At 41.1% G+C, this 11,106-nt stretch overlaps 1 protein-coding gene across 1 annotated transcript; it reads right to left on the bottom strand.

The window, feature by feature from the left end:
- Positions 1 to 990: 990 nt before the first annotated feature.
- On the bottom strand, positions 991 to 6,354 carry LOC126095620 (ejaculatory bulb-specific protein 3-like). The gene is made up of 2 exons (XM_049910386.1): positions 6,153 to 6,354; positions 991 to 1,142 (listed from the first exon to the last, which is right to left on the bottom strand). Exons 1-2 carry the CDS (start codon positions 6,352 to 6,354, stop codon positions 991 to 993), a joined length of 354 nt encoding a protein of 117 aa, XP_049766343.1.
- Positions 6,355 to 11,106: the final 4,752 nt, after the last annotated feature.

Raw genomic sequence — 11,106 nt, 5'->3', positions numbered from 1 at the left:
TCATTCCCATATTTCTAAATACCTTGCACCTTCCAATGCTGCCATCATTGAAAGTCGCAACAGCATCATACACACCAACGTGAAGTGTTTCTATTCCAACAAATACAGTCTTGGGGATTCTCGACCATATAACACTATTTACACTTTCATTGGGGTTTTGAGTTTTTCCGTGAATACACTTTTTCAACAGTTCAGGTGCTGCTAAGTCTCTGAAAATAGGTTAGCCACAACACATACTTTATCTCACATCACTAAAATGTACCTGATGAACACGGACGTTAATAATAACACTATTTGACAGCAGTTTAACAGCGCCACAGTGAGTCACGCCCACGTAGAACACATTTCAAAAAAAATTTAAAAATAGTTGTAGTCTTCGGAATTGAATAACTGATATATCTATTAAAAGGTAATAGTCTGCAGATTCAGAAAACGCAAAAAAGTAAAAATTGAACTTTTCATGATTTTGAGCCTTTCCGGAGCCCCTTAACAGAATATTTGCTCAGACACTGGAATCATTTTCCGTGTGTTCCAGCACCTTACATAAAAGAGAAGTTAAAACCCGTTTGAGAAGTAAAAGTGCATCCGCCATTAATGGTGACTTATGAATGCAGATCCCGTTCAGATTAGGAAAATCAGTAAATGTTATACGTTACTGTCTTATTTGCAGCGAAAAACCATTTTAGTTGTGGAAAGGATATTATTAAAAGAAACAATAAATACGTTACTTGGTAACATTTAATAATATGGCGTAATGATGATTTCTGTGCACAAAGTTAAATCATAATGCAGTACATTGCTCAGTTTTATCATAATACTTTCTTTACGTCATATCCCGCTAGAGCAGTTACAAAGTCGTTAAGACAACTCGTGTTAGTCCCTTATGGGTCGTAAACTCCAGTTTCCTGAAGCTGGCACACCGGATCGGCATAGTTCTTATACGCGAGGCGTCGCCACTTGTGCCGTGGCGTGGGCAGCGACGCATCCCCGTCAGTGGGCGCCCCTCTTCGTGTACTTCCGGATGACCGCCTCCCACACGCCAGGGTGGTGCTTCAGCAGGAAATTCTTCAATTTCTCCGCGTTGGCCTTCTGCCGTGGTGAGCATTTGCGGCATTTGTTGGTTATGACTTCAGGAATCGCTTCTGCAACATATACACAATATGTAAGTATATCTGTTATAAAACTTACAAACATCTGAGCTTACATTAAGGAAGAAGATTATTTCACAGAATTTTCTAATTCGCTGGATCCCTGTGTTAGGATGCGCAGTGTTATCATTCCCCCCAACTTTTCCCCAATATTCTTCACTCGTCTTCCTTGCACCGGTTCCTTTGTTAATGAGGTGGCACCCTCCCATCTCCAAGTAGACGTATCCTTAATTGAGTGAGGACACACACACAGTGTACAGCGCCCATCAAATTTTAGATTATTTTCCTGAATTCCACAAAATATTAAACCAACCTCGTGCCGTATCCATTAATCTTCTTTCATCATCCCTTGCCATTTTGGATCTCTTCGTATTTACCTTTAGGACAGCTGCATATATGCTTCACTATTTCACGTTTTTAAGGTTCCGTACCTTAATCGGAAAAAATGGGATCCTCACTGGATCACTTTGTTGTCCCTCTGTCCCTGTCTGTCCGTCTGTTAAAACCCATTCTTTTCAGGAACGGGTCGAGCTATGAATTTTAAATTTGTACCATATGCTAAGGTCTAAGGTCCCTACACATATAACCTTGCAAGTCAATGCGATCGAAAGATGCGACCATTTATATCACATATTTCGGTACTCGCAAACCCATCAAAACCTGTAGGGTATTTCCCGTTGATCTATAACTATGAAAGTTGACAAAGAAGCAAGGTGTCCCACTACAAGAAACTGGAAAAATCCGAGAATTGTTAATATGTAATTAAGAGGGCGCGCTGAAAAGTAATTTTCTCCGATTTTTTTAATTTTGTTCTAATTATCGATTGAAGTACTAATAACAGAAGGAGATTCATTATTGCTTTTTTAAGTAGAAATCTTTATCTATTTGCAACCAAAATTAGGACCGTAGTCCAACGCCAAACTGGTAACAAAAATAAAATGATATTGGAAATATACAAGGCTGAAGATGTTATTGATGTGACATCTTACTTCTTTCGTGACCTATGTTAACTGTTGTAGTTCGCATTATTCGCTCTCAAGGGAAGACGACAAAGAGATCGTTAGAAACGGAGCCCAAGTTGCAGAGGGAAAGAATGGAGAATGGAGTCAGAAGTACCCATTTCAAAGGAAGCATCACGGCATTCACATTAATACAGATATATTCAGGAAAACGATGAAAACCTAAATCTGGACGACCCGTCGGGAATGTTAGCCCTCCGCCTCCAAGATGCAAGGTCAATGGTAAAGACTCCCTGTATGTACGCACGAAGATGTTGCTGGAATAGGAAAAACATCTTCTCCCTATCAGAAGGACGTGAGGGGAAACTGATAATAATAAACAGCAATTTCCCTTGTGGAAAAGCGTTATTTGTAGCCTAACGGCGCAGTAGAAAGCTATCACTTCATAGCTACATCCAAAGTGGAAAAGAGGATGAAAATAGCTAATCAAAAACTTGTACCAAAAGGCTTATCTAATGCAAGAAACTGATATTGTTGCAGTAGCGTTGTGTTTTGGTAGCCGGTGTTTTGTCCAGAGCTCTACATATGAAGACTACGCTTTTAATGCAGATTTATTTCAGTTGTCAGCTGCTTGTGTAACATTCATGGAAACGGCATTGATATCCTCCTAGTTAGTTGTTTCTGTTCAGTGGGTACATCTTCGTGAACAAAAGATTACTTCCTCACTAATTAAAACATTGCAAGTGGGCTCGAAATCAAATTAAAAATGTTGCAGTATAATCACATAACCAAGAACTATAGACTCGTATCTCGAATTTTTCGCCCAAAACCTTTCTCTTGGAGAGGATTCGAATCGGGCACCTCTGGTTGAATGCTACAGCTTCGCCACGATTTTTTAAGGTCAAAGGCCGGCCGAAGTGGCCGTGCGGTTAAAGGCGCTGCAGTCTGGAACCGCAAGACCGCTACGGTCGCAGGTTCGAATCCTGCCTCGGGCATGGATGTTTGTGATGTCCTTAGGTTAGTTAGGTTTAACTAGTTCTAAGTTCTAGGGGACTAATGACCTCAGGAGTTGAGTCCCATAGTGCTCAGAACCATTTGAACCATTTTTTTTAAGGTCAAAGAGGTTTAATAATTTTGGATATGGTGTCCACTTGATGTACCAAAGTTTGCGGTAAGGCAGTGTTTTATCAGAAATTGTCAAATACCTACTTGCTTTGTTGTATGAGTGTGTACAGCCAAGTGCAAGTAGAGGAATTGACAACTTGAATTCATGTGTTGGACTGTGGAGCTCTGTGGATGGCTTATAAAGGAGTTCTGTACTGGAATACTCCTTAAGATGGTGATATTTATCAGACTGAATTAGCTGGGGATACTGAATGTGCGGGAAAGAGGGCAACACGAAGGTTAAAGAGCTCGTTTTACTGCTTGGGAAGTGTGACGAATATTCTGGAAGATACAAACAACTTTAAATGGCTCTGAGCACTATGGGACTCAACATCTTAGGTCATAAGTCCCCTAGAACTTAGAACTACTTAAACCTAACCAACCTAAGGACATCACACACACCCATGCCCGAGGCAGGATTCGAACCTGCGACCGTAGCAGTCCCGCGGTTCCGGACTGCAGCGCCAGAACCGCTAGACCACCGCGGCCGGCAAACAACTTTAAATATAAGGGACGATCCAAAGTTTCCGTCTGAGAACGTTGCTGCAGCAAATATGCAACGTAGCACGACTTGACGCGGATATCTAAGCACTGACTAGTATGGCATTCGTGTCTTTCCGATATTCGTGCGATAAATGCGGAAACGTGAACTAGGGCGACGTTATTATCAAATGCGCCCCAACAGGACCAAAATACTGTTATTCGTTTCTTGGCAACCGAAGGACAAATATCGGCTGACAGCTATCGTAAAATGATAAATGCATGTGGGGCAGCATCCCTGTCGGAAACCACTGTTGTTGAATGGTGCTCCAAGTTTGTAACAACGCACGCCCCTTGTCACAGATGTCGTAACACTGAAGTTAAACCAACTCAAGTGGGAGGCACTCGAGAAGCCACCATACAGTGCTGATATGCGCGGAGATTGTGCTGAAAAATAGGGTTTTGTAGCCACAAGAGTGGGGATAAATATGGTGTACTGGAATCCTGAACAAAAGCAACCTGCCTTCAGGTACTAGGTCTTGCATTACTTATTGAACGCCCTCTTAGTTGGTCCTAGACATAAAATCTGAAGAGTTTGTCGTGAATTGGGTTAAAGATTTTGTCAAGTTTTTAAAATTATAGTGCTTACTATAAGGCGAAATACCCTCAGACTTCAAGAAGAATATAATAATTCAATCGCAAGGAAAGCAGGTGCCGACAGATGTGAAAATTACTGAACTATCACTTTAATAAGCCACGGCTGCAAAATACTAACACGAATTCTTTACAGACGAATGGAAAAACTGGTAGAAGCCGACCTCGGGGAAGATCAGTTAGATTCCGTAGAAATGTTGGAACACGAGAGGCACCCTGAGGTAGTAGTGACCCTACGACGTATCTTAGAAAATAGATTAAGAAAAGCTAGAGAAAGCTTTTGACAATGTTGACTGGAATACTCTCTTTCAAATTCTGAAGGTGGCCGGGGTAAAATACAGGGAGCGAAAGGCTATCTACAATTTGTACAGAAACCAGATGGCAGTTATAAGAGTCGAGGGGTATGAAAGACAAGCAGTGGTTGGGAAGGGAGTGAGACAGGGTTGTAGCCTGTCCCCGATGTTATTCGCTCTATATATTGAGCAAGCAGTAAAGGAAACAAAAGAAAAATTCGATGTAGGAATTAAAATCCATGGAGAAGAAATAAAAACTTTGAAGTTCGCCAATGGCATTGTAATTCTGTCAGAGACAGCAAAGGACCTGGAAGAGCAGCTGAACGGAAGGGACAGTGTCTTGAAAGGAGGATAGAAGATGAACACCAACAAAAGCAAATCTAGGATAATGGAATGTAGTCGAATTAAATCGGGTGATACTGCGGGAATTAGATTAGTAAATGAGACGCTTAAAGTAGTAAATGAGTCTTACTATTTAGGGAGCAAAATAATTGATGATGCTCGAAGTAGAGAGGATATATAATGTATACTGGCGATGGCAAGGAAAGCGTTTCTGAAGAAGAGAAATTTGTTAACATCGAGTATAGATTTAAGTGTCAAGAAGTCGTTTCTGAAAGTATTTGTATGGAGTGTAGCCATGTATGGAAGTGAAACGTGGACGGTAAATAGTTGAGACAAGAAGAGAATAGAGGCTTTCGAAATTTGGTGCTACAGAAGAATGTTGAAGATTAGATGTAGATAACATAACTAATGAGGAGGTGTTGAATGGAATTGGAGAGAAGAGAAATTTGTGGCAGAGCTTGACTAGAAGAAGGCATCGGTTGGTAGGGCATATCCTGAGGCATCAAGGGGTCACCAATTTAGTACTGGAGGGCAGCGTGGAGGGTAAAAATCGCAGAAGGAGTCCAAGAGATGGATACACTAAATAGATTTAAAAAAAGTGTTTAAATGGCTCTGAGCACTATGGGACTTAACATCTGAGGTCATCGGTCCCCTAGAACTTAGAACTACTTAAACCTAACTAACCTAAGGACATCACTCACATCCATGCCCGAGGCAGGATTCGAACCTGCGAACGTAGTGGTCGCGCGGTTAAAGACTGAAACGGCTAGAACTGCTCGGTCACAGCGGTCGGCCTAAACAGATTCAGAAGGATGTATGTTGCAGTAGGTACTAAGAGATGAAGAAGCTTGCACAGGATAGAGTATCATGGAGAGCTGCATCAACCCAGTCTCTGGACTGAAGACCACAACAACAACTATAAATAATATGAAACTGATATCCCAAGCAAGCGATAACCAGCATGTCTTCTATATTGCCACTTGAACATTTAGGGAGGAAATACGTTACAAGAAAGCTTGTCTGGGTTCCTAAAAGTCTCTAAACAAGTCCCACGACTTCAGCTAACTTGTCAAGTAGTTGACTCGAAGGTCGGCTGACCGCGCTGTACTCACTCTTCAGCTTGATGCCGAGCTTGTCGCAGTGTCCGTTGTGGAGGACGCAGTTGATCTGCGCCTGCACGAGCTCCTTGTTGTGGAGCAGCGGCGAGATGTCGTCTTGTGTGCCGAAGTGCGGCAGGTCGTCCGGGTTGTCTGCGAGGACTGTGGACGCGACAGCGGCCACGGCGACCAGCAACGGCAGCAGCGACGCCTTCATGGTGGCTGTGGAAACCCTAACGGGGGGACGCTGCCGCCGCCGCTTTTATCTGCTCGCAGACGGCCTGTCCATTACGCGGTCATCAGTCCCCGCCGCTGACGAGACGTCTGTAGCAGGTGTCGCAACGTCGTTGACTCAGAGTCTTTGCCCTCCGTTCGATTTCCACGAATGGAAACAAACCAGTCGTTTCCGTTGCAGTTAACGAGACGCTTTTTAGATGACGATAAAGTTCCACTGCTCTTAAAAGGAAACGCTGTTAAAACGTCCAATGAATTGTAGTGTCAAACTTCCAAACTCTGCTAATGAGATAAGCGGAAGGAAGCGAGAGAGATATGTAGGGGAAGTGGGGAAGAGATGGTAAGACGGTGATGAGGGTAGAGTAATGGAAAAAGGTAGCAAAATAGTGTTATTTATTGAGTGGAATGTATAACGATGAAGTGCAAGACTTTATACCGAGTGCATTAAATCCATTCAAATGTGTGTGTGTGTGTGTGTGTGTGTGTGTGTGTGTGTGAATGTGTGTGTGTGTGTGTGTGTGTGTGTGTGTGTGTTCCATATCTCCACCTAAACCACTGGAATGATTCCAGCAAAACTTGGTACACTATACCTTACTAGCTTAGCGCATGCTGCTTTGCTCGTGTAGTCTGTATGATCTGCACAGATTTTTTTGTTTTTCTTCAATCAGATTTTTAAGTTGTTCACAAATTGCAACGCCTTACTAAGCTGTTCAAGCTAATTAAGGCCATAGAAGAATGACCTTTTCCAGAAGTACTTCTGACAAAAAAGCGATTCAGTTAGCTGGAGTCAAAGGTTTTCCTCAATCATGCCTTTTGTGTCCTTATGGTGATATTTCCTTAAAACACTCGCTCCGTAATATACATTCCTTTATATCTAACCGAGAAGTGAAATACAAAATTTCATAGATTTAGCTTCAAAATTTTTTTAATATAATGAAATATTTTCTTAACAATTTTCTCTCTCTATTTTACCCCCATAGAAGCTGATTTTCCATAAACACCGAAACACGTATTTCATTTCTAACGGAGAAGTCAAATACTAATTTTCATAGGTTTAGCTTTAAAATCGTTTTCTAAATGAAATATTTTCATAAAACATTTCAGCCTCCTATTTCATCCCATTAGGGGTTGAATTTCCAAAAACAGTGACATGCATACCTTTTTTGTTTCTAACAAAGAAACCAAGTACAAATTTTCATAGATTTAACTTCAAAAATTCTTGTATAATGAAATACATCCACAAATATTTTCATCTCCCATTTTATTCGGGAAGCGGTTAATTTCAAATAACAATGAAACATCTATTTTTCATTTCTAACCGAGAAGTAAAATGGAAAATTTCATGGATTTAGCTTTGAAATGCGTTCACAACGAAATATTTCACAAAACATTTCATCTCTTTTTTCACTCCCTCAGGGATTGAATTCACAAAAACGCTGAAACATGTGTCTTTGAATTTGTAACCGACAAGTCAAATACCAACTTTCATTGATGCAGCTTAGAAAGTACTTTAGCGGTTGTTTAATAATGATTTATTTCCTAAAATCTTTCACCCAATATTTCACCCCCATGCGGGTTAAATTTCGAAACATGCTGATTCAAAATTGCCTTAATAGTGACATTTTTCAAATAACCTTTGACATCTTATTTTACCGTCTTAGCGGCGGAGTTTCGAAAAATCCCTTCTTCAACGACGACTACAGTATAAGATCAACACCGTATTCAAATTTCAAGTTTCTAGCCTTAGCGGTTTGGGGTGGGCAATGATGAGTCAGTGAGACAGTCGGGACATTACCTTTTACTTACAGAGGCTGTCAAGCAACTATAGCTGTGCTGTTATGAACGACCTGCCTGTCAGGCAGGTGTGGGTGAAAAGAAGCATAGTCCGCGACCTGTGAATTTCCAGACTTTATTCAGCCACTATTTGAGAATGTTAGCACTCGGCGACTTGCAACAAACTTTACACAGAATTTCAAACACTTACGAAATTTTTTCTCGTTGACAACCCGTGCAAAATGATGAAAGGAAAGATGTTTGTCACTTACTACTTTTCCGCTGTTCATGCAGGAAAAAGTACCGAATGTGATGTGGCACTACAATTTATTACTTCTTTACTACTAATTGCATTCACGAATTATATAAGTGCAGTAAGGCATAAAAGTTCCGGAGATATAATTTCAATAAACAATGAGATGCGTGAAGAACTGCCGCATCATGTGTGACGTTTAAATTTATTACTTCTTTGCTACTAACCCTTTCCGCTATGAATTTCGCAGGTAATATGCCGCTGAAGGTACCTACAATATTGTACCATTGTACGACACATGGTTCAGGAGATATGACGTCATAAGCAATGAGATGCTGGAAAAACTGGCGCATCGTGCATGACGTTTAAATTTATTACTTATTTGTTGCTAATTCCTATTATCCATATATTTTTCAGACAGGATCCACATATAACGCTGAATGAATGTACAAAATTATATCAATATACGACACACAGTTCAGGAGATGTGACGTTGTTAAACATTGGTTCAAATGGCTCTGAGCACTATGGGACTTAACATCTATGGTCATCAGTCCCCTAGAACTTAGAACTACTTAAACCTAACTAACCTAAGGACAGCACACAACACCCAGTCATCACGAGGCAGAGAAAATCCGTAACCCCGCCGGGAATCGAACCCGGGAACCCGGGCGTGGGAAGCGAGAACGCTACCACACGACCACGAGCTGCGGACGTTAAACATTAAGCACAAGGTCTGACGCTGAGTGTTACGGGCGTGGATGCGCAGCTATGAATAAACACCTGGGCAAAGCTGGGTTCTTCCGCTGGTAACCTAAATACTAGTCTTCGCAACAGCTTTCTCAACAAAGACACTGTGCAAAAAACAACTCAGGGATCACGATAAAACGACGTGTTTAGACTTCATTTTGTGTGATCACATGAAATCTGAACCACCCGTGACAGAATGACTGAAACGCGTCTAAATAAGAATTGTTGCAGCCAAGATCGTGAGTTGAAATACTTTTATTTCCTCAATGACCGGTTTCGACAGTCTAGCTGTCTTTTTCAAATCTTCTGGAAATAACTTTACTGTGCCTGAATCGCACGACCGTATACAGAGCACACTCGTATATAAAACAAAAGCCCCACTTTTGCTTGCTAAATACGTAAAACAAAATAAATAAAAAGTCGGTAGCACCAACAATGTGCACCGAAGGAGAGTTCGTCCGTGGAGCCGTTATAGCTACGGTCCAACAGAAAAGATTTTACAAATGGAGCGTGTTCTCGTTATGGCTGTGAGAGTCATGCACAGTAACATTATTTCCAGAAGATCCGAAAATGACAGCGAAATTCTGTCGGAACTGGTCACCGAGAAAATAAAAATATTTCAACAGGCGATTTTTATCACCAAATATCATATAGCGCCCAGTGACCTATGCAACATGTGAAATGAGTCTAATATTAATTTAGAAAGAAGATGGGAAAATGTTACAGATTATTATTTTATTGTTTCAGGTACAGTGTGTACATTCACATACATGCATCCGAAACCTCCATTTCTATTTATATCGAGATGTATGGAGGTAATGTTAGGCGTTGAAGGCCCCGTAGACGTCTTGGTCACCAAAGACGGAACGCAAGCGTGGTATGGAGAAAGGTGGAGAAGGAAATTGACAGTGTTCGCTTTAAAGAAACCATTTTCTCCCTCTCTCTGTCCTGTGGGGTTCCTACAGCTGTCACCGCAGCATATTTGTCGCTACATGTTTCTATCTCCTTATGCTTCGCTTTCATTTCTCCTTTCCTCATAGTCTCCTTTACTCCATCCAAACAGACAATATTTGATCTTCCTCTTCTCCTTGTTTCCTATGGACGACACATCGAGACCTTCTTTGGCCGTCTCTTATGTGCATGTCGCATTGTCTATCCACATCATGCGAGCCGCCTTTCTTCTGTTCTGTGACGCTTCTTGAGTGTGGGTCATTTCCCTAACAGCTTTATTTGCTTGCTCTCATCGAAATATTCTACACGATCTTATAAGATATTCCGTTTGCATAACTCTAATTTTTTTTATTTTTTCCAGTAACCTCCAGCATTCGCATCCATTAAGTTGGAGCAGTCACACTGTACAATACTTCTACAGAGAGTTTTCCGTACTTTCCAACTTATCTAAGAGACCATAGCGCACGCTTTAGCTTGGTGGGCAGCTGGTAGCTAAATTTCCCAGTTACTGCTCCTGTCCTTCGATAAGATGCTAAACAAATATTGTAATTTCTTACATGCCTTGGTGTGCTGGGCATCTACTGCAACGTTTGTAACATTTTGCCCACTGGATAGAGATTAAGTATTTTGTAAATTTATTTTCAATTCACACTTATCATATTCTTCTAATAATTTTCTTAGCATAATGCAGGTATCATCCTCGTCATTGGTCACCACTGTCTGATCATTTGCGAAGAACGAGGTGTGCTTACATTGGTCCTTAATTATCTGAATGCCCATAACCGCACGCTCCATACTCTACTAGTGTAAGGTTTTCTGGACGTATATTTTAAACGATGTAGGAGATAAATAGCATCCCTACTTAAATCCTTTTGCAATTTGAAAGTTCCTATACCAATGAATCGTAATGTGGCAAGTCCTGAAAGCAGGGAGTCTGATATACACTATGTGATCAAAAGTATCCGGACATCTGCCTGAAAATGACTTGCAAGTTCGTGGCGCCCTCCA

The sequence above is a fragment of the Schistocerca cancellata genome, chromosome 8, assembly GCF_023864275.1.
Source record: "Schistocerca cancellata isolate TAMUIC-IGC-003103 chromosome 8, iqSchCanc2.1, whole genome shotgun sequence".
NCBI lineage: Eukaryota > Metazoa > Arthropoda > Insecta > Orthoptera > Acrididae > Schistocerca > Schistocerca cancellata.
Note: the sequence above shows the minus strand (reverse complement) of the source record. Positions and strands in the feature narration are given on the sequence as shown.